At 32.1% G+C, this 20,317-nt stretch overlaps 1 protein-coding gene across 3 annotated transcripts in view; it reads left to right on the forward strand.

Moving 5' to 3' along the window:
* Window positions 1-20,317, forward strand: part of LOC130894131 (regulator of G-protein signaling 9) — an 83,993-nt gene that overhangs the window by 30,165 nt on the left and 33,511 nt on the right. For all 3 annotated transcript variants that reach the window (XM_057800729.1, XM_057800728.1, XM_057800730.1), the window contains exons 4-8: window positions 1,379-1,429; window positions 4,392-4,498; window positions 5,709-5,897; window positions 8,093-8,281; window positions 8,337-8,512. In XM_057800729.1, coding sequence (XP_057656712.1) covers window positions 1,379-1,429; window positions 4,392-4,498; window positions 5,709-5,897; window positions 8,093-8,281; window positions 8,337-8,512 — 712 coding nt within the window. The remainder of the gene's footprint in view (window positions 1-1,378; window positions 1,430-4,391; window positions 4,499-5,708; window positions 5,898-8,092; window positions 8,282-8,336; window positions 8,513-20,317) is intronic.

Consider the following 20,317-nt stretch of genomic DNA (forward strand, 5'->3'; position numbering starts at 1 on the left):
AATCCATTCATTGTAATTTCACAGATTTATACACGCTTCCTAATTGTAAGGTTGTCATTCAGTCAATAGACCAAAACATATTCGAAACGTATAGGGTGAATTATAAGAAAAAACTTCTGCTTAAGGAACAACAGAAATTGGAATCTGAATATACTGTATCCGATGTCTTTAAAAAGACCACTATGACAGAAGCTGTTTTATTATGCTGGGAAGTTGCATCAGTTAAAGGCGAATCTAATAAAAAAATTTTAGACTCCTTTATGGTCTCTATCAAACATCGAAAAATATACAGACGATGACTTTGAATTCGAAGATGAGATTCCTATGATGATCTAAATGAAATTGAGCCCCTTGTATAGGCGAAAGTTGATCCAGTAGAAACCGTTTCCATATTAAATATTCGTAAAAATATACGTAAAAATATTTTTACGTAAATTACAAGACAACGCTTCTAATTTGTCACTCAACACCTTCAGAAAAACTAAAATATTAGATTTCTAATAAAAAATTTAATGAATATGAAGTTTACAATTGAATATACATCCAAAATCTTGCTATTTCATTAATTTCATTTAATAAAATATACCTTATAGATTTTCTGTGTTATAATTCGAACTGGGGGTGAATTTTCGGAGTTCGGGTCCTGCTGTATATTCAGCTTAGTTTTTAAACACGCTTTTATTAGCTTTACCTGTATGTATGTTTGTTTTTGAGCTTGTTGTGGCTTATTACTGGTAGTATATCCCACTACTTCAATTGCGTTCACTAGCCGTGCGCGCTAAGGCGTCAACCTTCGGTTTCGCCGGTCACAGGCTCAAATCCCGATCACGCTGTAAAAAAAATTATTTTGAGGCAAACTTTTTTTTAGAAATTATCATTGCGAATTTTCTCTTCACATCGAATTAAATTACACAACTGTATGTCTTCTGCTTAATTTTTACTATATCAACTGCATTAATATTACTTCAAAATTTAACACCTTAAATGTTATTATGTTGTTCGAGAAGAGTTACACATCCCTGCGCCTTTGCTAGTGATTTACAATACTAGAACTTATAGAAAAAAATTATAAAATAAAATAATAAAACTGAAAAGTCATAGTTTTAAAAAACTAACAAACACGCTTATAAAGCCTTAAACCCTAATATGAAAAATAATAATAATAAGCGTTTTAGTCCTTATTCTAAAAATTATTTTCAACTTTTTAGTTCATTGTGCTTTGAAAGCGTGTTTTTTGTTTAAACTATGTTTTTCAATCATATTTAAATTTTACTATTCATTTGAATGTGTCACTATTGAAGTTTTTTGTCGAGAATATTCAATTAAAAACACAATGTACTCATTTCAAGATATCGATTGATCTATTCTCTTTTTTCAGGGTATGACCTAATTGAATGGCTAATGGAACGACTCGGAATCGAAGAATCCGGTAAGTCATAAAAGTTGAATGGTAAGTACTCACTTAGAAATTGAATAGGGGAGTGTTGGGTAATACCACACCCTTGAGAAGATATAGCTATAATATTCTACTAATGCAGATCGATTCAAATCAAGCTAGATTTTTATTAATAGAGTGAATCCATTCTATTTGTGTCACATTTATGATAGTTCTTTAAGATGAAAACCTTAGGCTGTGTGGAAGCACATTAATTTGTCAAAAAGGACTCAAACGATTGGAAAGCAAACCAATTAATTGTGTGAGACATGCATGTGACGATAGAGGAAGTCCATGATCAAATAATGGAGATGTTGAAATCAGAAGATAGTATTCTGCAGCCTTCCTTGATATATAATAGTTTCTGATGAAGTGCGGCATGCCGGAAGCTTAAGAAACTACCTCCCCATCCCAACTATCAACTTCCTAAATCGAACATAATCAACAGACGCTGCACTGTGACAGGCACAAGACACAAGGGAGTGTGTTAGAACCAATTCTTTACCCTAACATCCTCAAACTAAAGTTCTGGCTAAAAAATATGGCTTATCAAAGACAAAGAAGTAGAATGAATATACGTAACATGTCCATTCAATATATTTCAATTTTTTTTGTAAATCATAATAACTTTCCCCATGTGAGAATTCGTTCGATTTTTTCAGAAATCCGTTCATTTTTATCTTCAGTAATATAATTTTCGTCCACTTTGATTTCAAAAGCACGTTCATCAATATGTTCTTCATTATAATCCATATTCCTTCTTAATCAGTTGAAATAATGCACAAAAAATAGTGAAAACTATCGAATTATGAACCTACCTATCGATTTTGTAAGAATTTAACAACCAGAGGATACAATATACGTCTAAGCTGGAGGAACTGTCCATAGATAACAAGGTTCTCTTTTATAGAACCTTCTTAAAAACTAAATAGACGTACGACATACAACTATTGGATACTGCCAGTAACACTAATACCACCATTGTTCCAAATTTCCAAAATAGAGTACTACGAGCAATAGTCGACGCACCCTATCATGTCCCTAACGAGGTAATTCAACATGACATCCTTCTGTAATCCTTTAAAGAACCCATAAAACGTTTCAAGTGTAGTATCAAATATAGTGAAAGTGAAAGAGTGTTAAATTAGGGCGACAATAATGAAGTACAAAAGCTGAAACGCCTGCTGCCATCTCAAAGAAGAACATCGATAAGAGATATTATTTGAGTATAGGAACAAAATAAATGGAAACAATAAGTGTAGAATAAGGTCAAAAAGGAGTCACTCACTGGTATAGTGATCCAGTGATTCATATTAAACACTTACTGCCGATTAGTTACATTGAAGTTACTCTAAGAGTTTGTCTCTGATAGAGAAAGGTCCAATCAATATTTCTCTAACCATTCCACACCAAACGTCTAGCTTTTGTAGATTTATACGTATGACTTTTTTACATCCAATGTAAATTATTATTCGATGAATTCCGGCAATCATGTTGATTTACAAAACCGTCTAGGTTAAATGTTGTTCCATCGCAAAAAACAATGTTATTCAGTTTCATTCATAACTGCTTCACAAAACTGTGATCAGGATCATCTTCATTCAATTCTTGTAGTTGCACTTTATAAAGATGATAATTATTTTTATTAATTATTCTTCTTACAGATTTTTCACTAGTATCATTATTTTTTGTTTCAAAATTAAATTTTCAGGTCCTTTAAGTTCATTAAACTTCTCCATTTTCTTTCTTCCCCAACCAAGAATATTTTTCACACTGCCAGTTTCATCAAATATCTTGACCTTCGAAATATGTGAACTTCTTCCAAGATTAAAAAAATTGGCGGCTTCTTGTAACGATCTTCCTGCATTCCAATGGATGAAAAAAAAATTCGTATGTTAATTTATCATATACAAAAATATTGTACAATGTCAGAAATAGCTTCAAACCCAGACACTGCTTCATCGAAAAGAACCAACTGTTTCTGGTTTGCTGAGTTTAAACGTGATCGTACAGACACCGATGATGGTGAAGATTCTGATCGTCCAATTGAGGTGGTTACTCTAAAAAACAACTAAGTCCATAAATTGGTTATATCTAATGGTAAATTGGAATTGCTTGAGATAACTGAGTCCGTAAAGATATCAGAAGGTAGTGTGATCAAAATTATGCATGAACATTTTCCCACAAGAAAACTGTTTTCAAAATGGGTGCCTCGTTTACTCGCGGTCGATCAAAAACAACAACGTGTTGATGATTCATAGCAGATTATGGGCAAGTTTATTTGTAATAAATCAGATTTTTCGCTACGAATCAAAATGATTATCATATGAGTGAACAGCAGCTGGTGAACCATGTCCGAAGCATCCAATGGCACCACAGTCAGCTGAGAAGGTTATGGCTTCAGTATTTTGGAATGCGCATGTTATATTGTTATACATAGAGTTGTTGGATCGTTTGAATGCAAAAATCAAGGACAAATGGCCCCATATGTCGAAGAAAATACCACCTTTTCGCCAAGACAATGCACCGATTCACAAGTCGATAACAACGATGGTTAAGCTGAACGAATTACACTTCGCACTGCTTCCTCATCCACTGTATAGTCCAGATTTGCAATCTGGCTATTCGTTTATCTCAAAAAAATACTCGCCGGTAAGGAATGAAGAAACAATTGCTAAAACTGAAGCCTATTTCGAGGTCTAAGACGAATTCTTCCAGAAGCACGACATCGAGAAGTTAGAGAAACATTGGAATGATTGTATTGTTCTTGAAGAAAATTATATTGATCACTTAGTAAGTCACACTACTTATTGAGTGATGTTAGAGTAAAATTCATTTTAAACCATCAATAAGAAACATTTGTAATCAAACACATTAAGTTTGATGATAGAAATATCTATGACACTAATTTCCATCCAGTTATTTTCCTTCCTTTTAATTTGAAATTTGTTTGCAGAAGCACTTAACATCGCCAATCAACTATGTCAGTACGGATACTTTTTTCCCATAAGCGACTCTAAGAACCTCGTAGTTAAAGATGATAGCTCCTTATACCGATTTCAGGTTAGTATGGTTTTGCTTTGTTATAAAAAACATCATTAAAAATCATCTTAAAGACATATACAATCAATCAATAAGTCCTATGTATCACGGATAGATAATATCTTTTTCCTTGAAGTATTATCCTTTAAGCAATAGTTATTGTTAAGATTTTTTAGACAAATAAAAACTATAACTCGTTTTGTTGATTCCAAATTGTTTTCATGGCGAAAACATATCGTTGAGTGATTGTTTGAATTAAGAAGTATGAAGAAAAAAACTTAACCATCATTGAATCGTGTATTAACTTTGAAAAATACCGTACAAGTAAGATTAACGATCAGGACATTTAAAAGAGACGTTATATTGTGGGATTATCTAGAAATAGCAAAGATATTATTTGAAACTGATTCTCTATTGAACGTGAAAAACCTTCTTTTTAAACGGGTTCTCTTCATAAACAACAACCAATGGATAATTCTGGATAAACTTCAAAGCTGTACAAGCAAAATGAAAAGTATTTTTTTCCAACGGATATGAGCCTATCATAGAAGATGATTTATTCATTCTGCAACTGAATGAATGAAGAAACAAATAGGTGATAATCAAATTGCGGGATTATGACTTTCTATGAATTCTTGAGATAAACATGACACATTGCTCATAGGAAAACACCAACAGGGAGCATTACAGTATACCGTTAGACCAAGAGAATTTTTATTCTAGAATTAGATAAAATGAACTTGCTGAAGCAGTTAATTTTATCCAGGGTACAATGAAAAATGAAATGAAAGGCAGGATGTGTTTCATGAAGCACAAATTAAGGGAAAGTTTCAAGAAGATATGATTGCATATCCACAAGGCCAAGGAACGCACTAAATCACAAATTGATGAATTGACCTCAGAATTGCTTTTGCACCTACCACATTCTCCAGATTCTACCTATAGGCTCTATCACTTTGATGCTAGAGAAAGATAAGTTTTAATCAAATTATGGAATTGTCTTTGAAAGAGTCATCCATTCTGATGCCTAACGAAAAACAAAAATATGACGTAGCAAGTTTGACAAAGCATTGGACTGATTGGATGATTGCCGATGGAAAGTATTGTTATGAAAATTAAGACCATGTCCGTCTTTCATTAGACCTGTGACTTATTGATCAATGATTAATGGAAAATCATGATTTCTAAATTCTTTCTTCAATTCAATTATAATTGATTTTATCGTTTTCAGAATCCTTATTATTGGCCTTGGCAGAATAGACCGCCCGACAATGTTGAGTACGCCATATACTTAACAAAAAGAACTCTAAGAAATAAGCAGAGACATGGGTTAGAGGATTATGAGATCGAGGCGATGAGTAATCTGAAGAAAAATTTAGCCAACAAATGGGATTTCATAATGAGTCAAGCGGAAGAGCAGGTAAATTAATATGCTATCTCAATTTTTATAGACTGGAAAAATTATACAGCAAAAAATTGTATACGAGGTTTGGCTATTAAATAACCAGACTGTTTTTTTTTGATATTATAAATATTCATTAATTATAACCAATATATGCCCCTCCCATATCTCTATATGGCTCCATGCGAATCTTACATTGTTCAAAACAGTGCTGAGGAAGTCTTGTTTCCTCAGGATGTGTGTCGCTTTTCCTTTCACATCTTCAACAGACTCAAATATTGTTCCTTTTAATGCATATTTGATAAGTCACACGTAATTAAGTTTTCTGATAAGTTTGCTTGATTTTAAATCCCATAAAAGTGTAAATACGAATATTTATGCGAACTTTTTGTTGTTCAAATGGGCATCAGTTTTGCACATACTTTTTGCATCTTAGAAACATTCATTATGAAAGAGTTATAAGCATCAGACGCTAGGTATCTCGATAGTAACTAGTAAAAATTTATTCAATTACTTCCAAACATGTATAATGAAGTCTTTTAATTAGATTTTATATCTAATTTGAAGTTTGTATGAAAAAAAATTACAAAAATAAGCTTAAAAAACCGGTCTCTACAGTGGTGCAAACTGCTCGAAATAGAATTAAAATTGAAAGTCAGTTGAGAAGATATTGTTTCTGTTTTGGATTTATTTGTGCTCTTAATGATCATTTTCTAAAAATTCCATATCACGAAATAATAGTATAACCTTGCCATTATATCAACAAGAAAAAATCACATTTCAAAACTTCAGTAAATTTTATTACAATTAAGTACAATAATCAAGTTTACATGATTATGTAGCTTGATTTGTCAACTGTGTTTTCCCAAATAAGTGAGCTATTGAGTAACTAAACTAGCGTTGCTACAGAAAAAGTATGCATGCTCTGAAGGTTAACGATTATTAGCTGTTTCATTGTTAAAAAATTGTAACAATTTGTAGACAAAAGCTTGTAAACACTAAAAAAACAAACAAAAAAATAACTAGATAAATATACAAATGAAAAAAAATTCAATATACAGAAAAAAACCAAACTGAGTAACAAAGACCATAGCAACCAGTATGCAGCATAGCCGGAATTAAAAATAGTTTCCAGTGAATATACCCTGGAATTATTTCGAAATGCGAGTAAAGATGATATCGATTTGATTTCAATTGACAATAGTAATAAATAGATAGTCGTGCAACGACATTTCTGAAGCCTGAAACCTCCTCTTCCAAATGCCATATTTGTAGAAAAACCAGTGTAGCCGTAACTTTCGTTTGTATAGATGCTGTTTTTTGTTTTGCACTGTTACTATTTCGAACAATGAAACATAAGCAGGAACGATGTCGGGATGGCAGATGATTATAAATGAATATATATGATTCTGAAATAAAGGTTTCTGCTCGTTTTCTGCATTCCAGGAGTCTTTCTTGAAAAGCAGTTAATAGTGTGTTCAATATGATTAAGACCAACCGTTCCACTGAGTTTGACAATAATATTAACTTTTAGAATACAAAAAGTTTAGTTATTAACATAAATTTTTCGTTTTAATACACAGTGTTCCAGGACTTCATTCACAAAATTCGGGAGTTATTTTCTCATATGACCCTTGGTTAGTGAGCTGCGGAATCAGAACATATATTCAAGTATATTTTCTAAATTATACATTCAAATTCTGTGTTGGACTGAATTAATGATTCTACACTACTATCTAAAGGCCAGAGGTGGCTCATGTTCAATAGTTAAAAATGTGTAACTTCTATAGTATAATAGAAAGATAGTGAAATTCAATTTTTCAATATATGGCTTAGGAGATATGTAGATTTTTTATTGTTGTACATGCTAAGAAAACTGTTCGCCATAAAGAAACATTCTGAAGAAAATTATCATAAATTGTAATAATTTATTGAAAATACTTACAGAAGGTATTGAAATACGAACATTTCTTGGAGACATAATGAATAAATTTGTACTATATACTATCGAAGATCATATTACTAGCATAAGGAAAAACTTGTGTAACAGCATTATTCTAAATTTTTTGTATCAAGTCCCGGATCACCATTTATAAGTTTATCATATTAATCTTGAATTTATCACCACAATTCACCATTATATTGCCACTTGTGAATAATCAACGCCATGTAGATACTTATATTGTTTGTCAAACTTCTCTTTTATGTTTAAGGTGAAATTATCAAAAGGTTTAAAAAAAGCTGATAAGTTGGTAAGTGATTCTCAAGAAAGGGCGTATTGGAGAGTACATCGCCCGCCACCAGGTATGGTAAGTTCGTTAGAACCTTGCCCTGTACCTACTAGGAGCTGGAATGGAAGCACTAGAACTAGAAAAAAGACTATAGAAGACTGTAAACGAGAGGTACGGATTATACTATATGAAGTAAACTTATTTATCGTAAAAATATAAATTTCAGGTAGAGCTACTAAAAAATAGTTTATCAAAAACAAGAATGAAGGTGTCTCAAGCTTTAGAAAGTATGGTACAACACGTCGAGATTTATACAGAATACGATCCTCTTATAACCCCCACTCAACCATCTAATCCATGGGTTAGCGAAGATTTGACGTATTGGCAGCTCAACAGTCCCCTGTAAGTATTCCTGAGCATTTCAACTTTGCATTTTCGAATGGTAGTTCAGCTATCTTGAGGAATAAAATTCGAATTACGTTCTGCAATAAACAAAGAAAAGTGGCCCAATGAAAACTGAAAGATTCAAATATGAAAATTCGTTTAATATTGATGCTGATTTTCTGTACAAAGTAGATAGATTAGATAAAGACAAAAACATAAATTGGATCTAGTGAAATGACGGTGATACTATTAACAACAAAGTAAATAATAAAAGAACAATTATTTGAAGATAAAATATTTGACATTGTTTCAATATCAGCCTCTACAAATGAAGAGCTTTGTAGTCATAAAATAGAAATGGAAAATCATACTAAAAAAGTATGTGAAAAATGTTAATCAAAGGATAAAAGGTGAATGGAGGCATCATATCACAATTGTGAAGCATCGAATGGTCATCCGTGAAAGGAATCCGAAATTCATGACATTGGATTGAAAATGCAGATGGATAATGTGGAATTAGATATTTCATTCATAGCTTGTGATTACAAAGTTATCAGAAATAAACCAGGATATGGCTCATGAAATCCGATAGCTACTAAAAAGCTCATAGTCCAGCTGCCACTATATAGTAAAAAACGTTTACCAGCAAGCTGTTCAAGTCTGACAACATTACAGTATTGAAAGAATTCTGCGGTGATTATTTCTCTTTAACGAAACATGGTAATTTCACCACAATTAAGGGATGATCAGAAATTTCATATCAGGTTTGAACGAATTATTTTTTTTTTATAAAAAATACAGGAAAATTATTGTCGGACGAAACTTTGAGATACATTGATTTGCTCGACAAGCGAAACATGTCGATTTCACGATATTTAAAACATGCGAAAGTCTAGAATAACATTGTCCGACAAAATTGAAGGGAAGCTTTAGTAGTTCCACGCTCCAATATCAAACTTAAATAAAAGGATCAATTTACAGAAATAAGAATAAGTAATTATCTGACAAGAGATTAAGGAACACAATGGATAAGATAACTACTTATTAAAAACTAGCAAATTCATGGAGGAACTTCATGTTTATGATTTATCATGTTAGTTAATCAAATTTAGTCAATATTAGCGTTGAATAACCGAAAAGCTACTTGGTTGAGGCTCAAATTTTGTTTCTATCCGTTCATCATGCACTATATACTCAAGGGAAATTATATTGAAGTATTTAATTGTTTTGATTCTGTATTACCTGGTTAGTGCGACTTACAAAAGAAGTGCTCAAGCGCCATAACATTTTGAATGCGGTCGCCATAATCAAATCTGTACAGCCGTAACCATAATTCCCATCAGATCTATTATTCATACTACGTAATTGTTTTAAGACGTCTTAGTGTTTTAGATTTCCACGCAGTAATTAATAAAAAATCCGAAGGCAGATACAAAATAAATGTCAGTTAAGTGATCGTTCAAGTATGGAAATCGATGAAGAATCCGTAAGACAATGTCCACTTAACAGTTTCAATCCATAGAAAAGGTGTGTCCAATTTACATAATGGAAAGATCGCAAAAATATACCAATACTATGAATACCATTTGAAACAACCTATAGGATAATAAAAGAATAGTGTAATATAATTATGATGCAGTACCAATTCCTGCAATAAAAAGTGTCATTTTCATAAAAAGCCATGAATCCTCTAGTGAGATCAAAACGACGATAAATTTTTTTTCTATAATTAATGAATTGTATACCTCCATTGGGCATTCGAAATGTGTGAATACAAGTAACGGGCTATCGAGACAATTATCTTTTCCATTCTGCATTTCTATGGAGAGGATTCTATCCAAGTTCAAAATTCTAGGGAGAGATCAGTTTCCCAAACTGAATTGCATGTTAAAAACTAGATTCACATCCGTTGAAGTTGTGAAATCTCACAGGATAATGAATAAAACAAGGTGGATAAGAATAAAATATATTATCTGTTGAATACACTTGAGAAAAATTTACAAAAAATAACAGTTTTGTTGTGGAATTTACACCTCAATGCTCACATGAAGACGATATATTTAGCAAATAAACAACTAAATGTTTACTTGCATCATATATTAACTATTGGATCACTTTTTGTCAATATTATGAACGTTATATTTTCTCAAGATAGTGATTGCACATTTTTTAGTAAACTTGTATAATAATATGAAATAGTCTTGCATATAATTGAAAAAACAAAAAATAAATGGAAGTACGTGAAAATAATGCTGCCAAATCTTTCGAATTAACCCTTTTAGAATGTGTTTGTCGGCTTGCATCGTAGATAAAATGGAAATTTTAAAATAAATATTAAATAAGAAAAATTAAATATTTGTAACATAAATTGTAACATATTTTTAAATAAAACTTGTAATTGCTCACGGTTGGATGTAAGGAGATCTTATTGTTTATGTATGATGTATGTAAATAAATTAAAATGATATATCCACGACCGTGAAATGAGGTGGGTAGAAACAGTGGGTTCATTAAGAACAAAACTTTAAGAAATTTTCAATATTTCATCAGCAACGAACAAAACGAATTTCTCTTGAGAAAGTTGAGTTACCTTTGAGGGTAATGCATAAAGTTGAAGAGAAAATTATGTTGGCCTGGTGTTAACACTTGTTTTTATTAGTTTAACCAATACTAAAATCACATAAAATCATCATTTAAGTACAAAAAATAAGTTTTATTGAGCAATGTTTTACTGTTTTATCATTATTCTGATTAACACTTCTTTATTACGTATTTGCTCCAGTTAAACCTTCCAATTTTCTGCATTTGGCATTCTAGAATTTATTGTCAGGAGTACAGGATTTTTCAAATCGGAATAGATATTGAAGCTGGGTTAATATAACGCAATAATCTTGAAAAACAAGTTCAATTCTTCATTGAAATCAATGTTAGAAACCTGTGATTCTATGAATGTGTTATCAGGCTTCTTTAAAAATGTGGATTAATCCCTCTAGATCGTCAAAAACTTCTTTATAGTCTACCAAAGACATTTTCCCTAGCACCTCCATTATGTATTAACACACCTGATTCAAGGCTTTGATCGCTAAGTTGGAATTTCTGGAACCATTGGCGAACACACTGTTCACACCACTACTACACTCACAATTACACTGTCTGACGCGCGTTTCGATAATCAAGACTGAAAAAACACTTAACCTACGCCATGATATGAGAAACCAAATATCAGCACTTTACCAATCTGATATTAGTACTTAGTTTTCCAACTAAGTTGGAATTTCTGGAACCGTTATTGGTGAAGGTTCACCTTCAGTCTCTGAAGACGATAACTTGGTTATCGAAACGCGCGTTGGACAGTGTAATTGTGAGTGTTGGTGTAGTGTAAACAGTGTGTTCAACATTAATGACTGCTTTGAAAAACAATCACTCTCGATTCAATCTGTGAAAAGTGTCTCTGTCACAGAGTTTTAACCTTTATTGGCTGAATACATGACAAGATGAATGAAAGAGAACTCGTCGCTCTTGAAACATCTCTATGAAAGCAAATATGAAGTGAGTAGAGATTCATCTGACTACCTCTTCCAATATTCGACTTTTATATGCTTAAACTCATCAGATAATGACTCATAAAATGAGTCAAGAGCTATTTCTAGGGAACTTTTGCCTTAAAGGTGTTCGGCAAAACCCAGGCTAAGAGTTAGGTATATGCATACAAAGCTGAAAATTGTGAGAGAGTTGGCTATAAGTGTCAGTTTTTAGAAAAGTACGTTTACTAAGAAATTTCCTCATACGGAAGAACAAACTTTGAAGTCCTATATGAGATTAGTTGATCAGCCACCTTTTCAAATTCTTTTCGGTACAATAACATGGTTGCTTTTGAAAATTATGACCTGGGTGTTTTCACAATCCATATAATATTTCTAGATTTTTCATGTATCTTCATTAAATTTGATTTTTTTATGTTTTATATATGTGAAAATCTAATTAATACATAACTTTTCATCAGAAAATTTTTCAATGTTGCATCAATCCGTTATTTTTCTAATCACTCTCCCATTGTAAAGAAATTAAAGTCGTTCTTATTAAATATGATTTTCAATTTTTTCTCAATATGTATATAAATGATTGGTTTATATTCTACGTCAAAATCAAGACTTGAAATTTGAGTTTAGATCGATTAACTATTAACAATTAATTCAACACCTATTTAATAGAGGCAAATTTCAAAACTACCCCTTTCAATCCAATTTCAAAATAACCATACTAATTTATATTCAATATTTTCAGACGAATTAGTTTATGTTTATATCTTATACTCCTCATTTCTTTCGTAAATACCTAAGTAGATCAGAAAAATATATACAAGTATTACCACTTCAGAGTGTGACCTATTATAAACTCACCCTTTAAACTGATAAGTATAAACATGGTGAATCTTGCCTCCAGTAAAAACTAGAATTCGAGGGAGTCACATCTTTGCTTAAAAATGGACCATGTAAGTCAATGCGCAATTATCAAATACATGCGCTTGAGAGATTTGACAGTCACATCAAAAACTGTATTATCACATGAGAAAATATTAACTTTATTATGGTAAATGAACGTGTATAGATAAGCTTGTCGGTGGAGGATCCACAACTGCTACCACACACAAAAATGTCCATGATCTCTTGTTACGAAATCGTTGTGTGATTATTAGAGAAACAGTGGAAGATAGTGGTCTCTCATATCAATTGGTAACTGATACACATACTGTGATACAACATGGATGACAAGATCCTCAATCTGCACAATGTATTGCTTTTCCTCCATGACAACAGCAAAACAGCAGCAATAGCTCTATGGGGATAAGTTTGTTGTTGTTAAATGTTGACTACCCTAGACACCTTAGAATAGAGCTGTATTCATCTTAATAGAGACTATACCAAAAATCAAAATGACATACAGTGGGTCTCACGGAGCAAAATAATTAGCCCTGGTGCAACAAATACACTTTCTCATACACAGATGACAACATACATAAATGATAGTGACCCATTATGATTTTTAGGAATTGAACATGACTACAAAAATGATTCTATCTCTTCAATATGTACCATAATTTTTCTCAATTTACAACCATATGAAAAATATCATTGGAACCACCAAACATACGTTTATATTTGCTGTTTCTGCTATCAAAGTAGCAACTTCTTCCACCTATCTTAAATGTGTCTTCATCAATGATAAGAATGCCAGTCTCAATTTCTCTCTATTCTTTTTTTGTAGAAAGATATCATGTCCTTCATTTTTACGAACTGTCTGATCATCTTCTTATGCCCCACATCGTAACTAACCCTTTAATGAAAGCTCATTTTTCAGTTATTCAGATATTATTAGATCATTCTTAAGCATTTGATTATTTTCAGTAGGTTTGAGTAGGTTCTGTTTGAATAATGGACTCACTACCAATTTCAGTAATTTCCAGCTCCATGTCATTACAACCGTTTCACAGAATACCGTTAACAGCTTGGTAGAGTTCGTCACCAGGGTTGATTGTCGTCTAAATTGTGTGGCCAGTAGATTGTTCTGTCTAATTTAGCATCATCAACGTTTTTTGACCTCGATATATCATGTTTGAGGTTCATACATAAGAGGAATTATGATTTTCGGTATTATGAGCGATGAAGGACACGTATACTCTATACATTGAAGATATCTAAGATATCTTTTAAACTATATATGAAAGGACTACACGCTAATCTTCAAATTTTGCATTAATTCTCACATAGGAGGTATTAAAGTGACAACAACAATATTACAGTACTTAAATATATAAATCATCGTCTATGCTGATGTTTTTAAGTTTTATCTTATTATAATCAAGGCAATTTATCATTATCTTAGTAGTTTTATTATTTCTTCACTCTGTTGCATATTCACATATTTGAATTTGTAAGTAAGTTTCCAAATTTCAAGTAATTTGTTTGTGGAATTGGTTTAAACTTAAACTGAAACGTAAATTTCTTCAACAAATTTCAATTTTCATTTCATCTTTATCAAAACGATATCAACAATCCTGCTCTAGATTTCGAAGTAATTACTAAGCAAAAAGGTTGGATCTTCGCCACTACAAGTTTCTTGTCCGAATTATTACGTGCGTTTACTAAAAATGGTTATTCAATCTAGTACTAAATTTGTTTTTTTTTTCTTTACATTTGCCAAATTCTAACCTCTTCAAGTATTTTTTGGTGTGGCTTGCCTTATAAGGAAGCTAATTCGGAGAAGTACCAATATCTAAATACTTTTGGATCTAGTGGTATCAAGTAATGATCTCATCCAGACTGGAATTGCTTCTTATTCAGTTTCATATTCCTTTTATAAAATTTCCTCACATCACAGAAAGGCTACTGCTTCGATACTAGAATTTCTTCATTAATCTTTGTTTATTTTCATTCCTATATGATCATTGTCAACTTTAAGAGGAATACATTGTTTCTTGGTTTCTTCTCACATGTCCTATATTTTTTTCCAGTTAGTGACGATATGTATTTAATACTAACTCCAAATATTGAAGCTACAGCTACTACAACCTAACCTAATCTAACCATCTTTATATGTTCAATAATACTTTTTGAGGTTTTGTGCTTTTTTCTGATTCAAGATCGTGTTTAATTTCTTCTGATATTTTTTCTTATTCATCTCGTGAATTAAAACATACGTTTATTGGTTTCACCTTCTGATCTATTCTCTACAAGATGAAAAAGAATGAGATCTGTTATAACTTCATGAACCGCATATATGCGTTCTCAAAGTTTTAGTGATACATATTTCAGCATTATCATTTGTTGTGTTTATCCCATTTTTTGTTTATACATAAATATATTCTGAAATATACAATATTTTAAAGACTTTGATATATTATTTCAGATTATTATTTCAGTATCATATATCTTATATATGTCATATCTTGTGAATTTACTTCAATAGTAGTGAACTGATGAAAGTATCATAAAACGAACTATTATTATGTAAGAGGTCTCTGATAAGTTTTCGACCTCAAACCTGAAGATGTCACCTATTCTGGACGCTTGGTTTTTGTTTGACAATCATATAAATGGATCGTTGTGAAGATTTTTCTAAACTAAGTATCGAGCTGTCATATATATTTGTTTTTGAAAGAAAATGAGCCTTCTCAGAAGAAATGAAAACTTTACTGTAAATGAGAAGACTCTGCACTATCATTTGTATCCGTAAAATTTTGGGCAGGTGAATTCAAACGTGGCTGTATCGTTTTTACTGACAACGAGCGTTTGGGAGAGCAAAAACTGCAACAATTAGATGTATCATGGAAAAATTCCACTAAATTATGATGGAAGCCCGTCGCATTGAGACTAGAGGGTTAAAAGAGGATATCAGCGTATGAAAAACTCTTTTTCCGTATATTGACTGAAGAATCATGCACTCGTTAGCTATCCCACTTCTGACAAAAAGCACTTTCGAATTATCATCTACCAGGCTTTATTGACGCAGTTTAAGTAGAATAAGTTGGCTTTTCCATCGATTTATAACTGCAGATATAACCTATATCCACCACCACATTTGATAAATAAGAAAGTATTCGTACCAGTGATTTGGAAAGGGTGATTCTGCTTTGAAAAAGGCAAAGATGGTTTTATTTGCCTGAAAACTGATGGCGACAGTTTTTTATTGAAGTCTTGGGATTATATTTGTGAACCTTCTTTAACAAGATAAAACAATGATGATCATTTCATGATAATATGAAGGGAGGAATTGCAAAAATGCAAAATTTGGAGTGATTTTTCATATCGCGACAACACACCTTTTGACACTTTGGTTTTTCTCGACCAACCACCGTATTTATGACAACGCTCCCTAAGCGAATACATTCATAAATTATCATTTTTCAACATGAAAATGTTTCTAATTAAGATGAGTCGAAATATCACCCTGAAAACGTTGTGACTGAAATTTAAATTCTGTAATTTGTGTGCACTTGCAAAGGACTGATTACAGGTATTTTTTAAATATTCCTGTTACATTATACGGGGATAAAATTACCTATTCCTATGAGGAATTACCATCCTTCGATAAATTAATGAATTAACGCATCTTCTGTCATTCTGATTTATACAAGTAATTCTTTTCCTTATTCCAGTTCGAGAATTATGAAGATTAGGTTGTAATTTTTTGGAATCCTGTTAAGTTATGAATATATATATTTCGAGCTGTTAAAGCTCTTTTCCGAATCAGGGATCGAATTCAAAAATTTCAGTCTACTCAAGTCGCGAATCCACACAGTTATAGTCTGACTAATTTGAGCATGCGCAATAACTCTCGTACTAGGGGTCCAATACTAAAAAACAGCAACAACACGTATCTTCAAAAAGAACTATTTTTCGAAAAAAAAGTGAACCCCTTTATTGTTAGAATTTTCTCGCCCTAAATACTTGTTTTTATAAATTGCATCGAGATTTTCGATTCCTTCCACATTATTGACGATTTTTTCCAGTGTATTTCCCGATTTTCCGTGGCCACTCGCGCGCACAACAAAATTTTTTCTCAAAGTAACATTCAAAAACTGCTTGTGTGCCAAAAATCATTATCATTGGTTTTAATATCTGGTTTAAGTAAAATTTTTTCGGTACGCTAAAAACATAACGTCTTCTAATTGAAATCATTGTTGCATTTTCCACATAAATTAAAGTTGTTTTGAATTATTGGGGAAAACTTGAAGCCATTGCCGAATCATAGAGGCATGAAAAAGGCCTCTTGATACTTGGGGTAATTAAAAGCAGGCAATGTTCAATAGAATCGTGCAGAATCGCGCAAGATCATTTTGACGTTAATTATTTTAGATACTCTTCTTGGCCAAAGGGGCAGTCCATGTACTGCAAATTGATAGAGGTGCTTAGGAAGAACAGCATTGTATAATAAAGCCTTGTACAAAATAAAGAAATATATTCATATAATATAATTTATAAAAGATAATTTTGTATATTTTTGAATAAATTTTAAACTGTTTGCTGCATTGATACACATTTATTTTTCCAATTTGCACAGAGAAAATTGATTCAGTGGTAGAACTTGAAGATCCATTATATATATAATACCTGCATAAGTAGATTTTTGCTTGCAAAATTCAATTTTGTCTTGAATATACCAGTTCCGTTAAGGAAATATAAGATATAAATATGTAATAAAAATTATGTGATAAAAAAATTATTGATAAACTCAATTATACAAAAATTACAAGGTAATGGGAGATTTGCTTTCAAACAACGTAAACTTCAAATAGCAGTATCAAAATGAATACTCTCATTTTCATTTATCGTAAATCGTTGGATAACTTCCCGAATTGATTGCTGTAAACGAAAACCCTAAAAAGCTGCGCAGATCTTGTATTTTATTTCTTTGAATTTTGTGTATAGTTGTGATGTACTTCATTTATTTCTATTTGCTTTGTGGTTACTTATAAGCTCTTGTTCACAACTTGTAAACAACTTTTCACAATAAAGCATTCCTCTTCTTCTACGGTTAGCTTCCACTTTGTAACCTTCAATATGAAAGCTTTCGGATCTCTTCTTCATATGACGTGTCCAAACCGTTTAATCCGTTGAATCTTCTTCACCGTTACTATCAGCCTCTCCCACCTCATTCTTAATCTCGTGAGTGCTTAAGTCTTCTTAGAAATCAGTCTTGCTAGGTCCCAGTATGATTTTTTCAATATTGAGAGATCTTCTTCATCCTTTTCCAAACAGGCACATAGTTTGGACTCCATATGTAATGCTTGGTCTAATTCCAGTTCTGAATATTTGTGTTCGAACTCTCCTCTAGACTCCTCAGAAACTTCACAGACCTCCAGTACGCTCTATATACCTCTAGGATTTTCTCCGCTACTCATATTTGCCATATCATTTATTATCACATTCAAATACTTTGAATATTTCAATCTTTTGAACTGATATCCGTCCAAATTAATTCTCCTTCTCTTAGTTACCAATATGTACATTGTTTCTTGGACATTCACCTTTAATCCGTTTGCACCGGTTTTTCCCATCAGATGAAGTTTTTATAAGTTTTTCTTATTTCTTACCAGAAGTGCCAGGTCATGAATGTATCCTACTATCTGCTTACTGTTGAGATTGAGATTGTTTACCAAATCTATCTCATCTCAATCTTGAACAGATTGTTCAAAACATCTTTGTACAAGAATCACCTTTGTCAGAATTTTCACCTTAGAGTTGAGGAGATCTCATTTTTTCTCATCGCCTATATGCGTTTCTTGTTGAAGCTATCAAAGTCGCAAGCTCGTTTTCTCTTCTTGTTGTAAACAAGTGCAGAAATAGGGATTTCTCTCTTTCTGATACGTGTCTCCTACTCTTTATCAAACCACGCTTTCCTCTGCTGGACTGCTTGTGTTTGTAATTCTTTGTTTCATATTTTTTCAATATTTTAAATGGAGCTGAGACCATACTCCGTCAGATCTTCTCTTAGTTTATCTTGGTATTCCCTGGGGATTTCATGATTCGTTTTAAATTCCTCCTTTTTTCTACATATTATGGATTTAGTGTTTCTCATTATTTTCAACTTTATCTTTGCTTATACGTATAATTAGTTCCAATTTATCTGATAAGAGTATAAAATCAATTTTATATTCCTCTGTTGTAAGACTATTCACCGAATTGATGGTTATAGGGGGATTCCGCCAACAAAAGAGAGAGAGAGAATTGATAAAACCCCATAGAAACTGCGAAAATTTGGTGATTTGCATTAAGCTCGATATATCATTTAACCATTTGCATACCAACGAAGATAAATGATCCATTTTCTAGTATCCTAGGTAAGAAATGCATATTAAACTTGACCTTTAGGTAATAAGAAATTCCCTGCATTTATGTAGCCGCCAAGTGGACTTTTGAGTCATACCTAATAATGACACCTACCAGTCTAATGAGGTTTTTATGAGGTTTTTAATATTCATAAGTGATTGCAGAGATTTTGGCAACAAATACATGGTGTGTAGGAATTCTGCCAGCATATAAACAAAAAGCTGTCACGCGATTTTTATATTTAGAACCAGAAAATTTAGAAATGAGTTCGAATGACCTATTGAAGTATGTCTTAAGGCCAAAATTTGTATCATTGAATCTTCTTCCTTGAAACAGAGAAGCAAATCCCTCAGAAAATCAGTTTTCTACCCTTGAGGAAAATGGTCTACGTACCTTCATTATTCCACTACAACACTTCCTTTTTAATCATACTACCCAAAGAAGTTAAGCAATATTGGAAATATTTATGATCCCCCATATAAAAAAGATGAACTTCAGCGAAGAATATTCACAACATAAGTTTAGTAGGGGCTCCAATACAGCAGAGTTTTCGTGATAGTACGCAAATATAAGATTTTCGAAACTTCAGTAGCAGTCTTTGTTTGAGGAATTGATAAGCTACTCCATACTACAGCAAAAAACAAGCAATGTTTACTGATTCTTCTATATCCATCCGATAATGAAATATCAGTTTAACGTTGTTGATAAAATAAGAAGAATGAATATACTTCACGGGATGTGAGTATATTCACTAATATCGAAATTTCCAGCCATCGCTATCGCTCAATTGTAAAATCGATTTCGACTAGCAAATGATACTTCACATTTCTTATAGTATAAATAATTAGGTCTAGTAGTTGTTTGATTCTTATATGGAGTTTATAGTGAGAAAAATTGTTATTATTTTTCACTTTCCATTAGAGGGGTAGTCGGTACCAACATGGAACTCTTCTCTATATCTCAATTTTTTTACTTCTAAAGCTTATATCATCAT

The sequence above is a fragment of the Diorhabda carinulata genome, chromosome 5 (assembly GCF_026250575.1).
Source record: "Diorhabda carinulata isolate Delta chromosome 5, icDioCari1.1, whole genome shotgun sequence".
Taxonomy (NCBI): Eukaryota; Metazoa; Arthropoda; class Insecta; order Coleoptera; family Chrysomelidae; genus Diorhabda; species Diorhabda carinulata.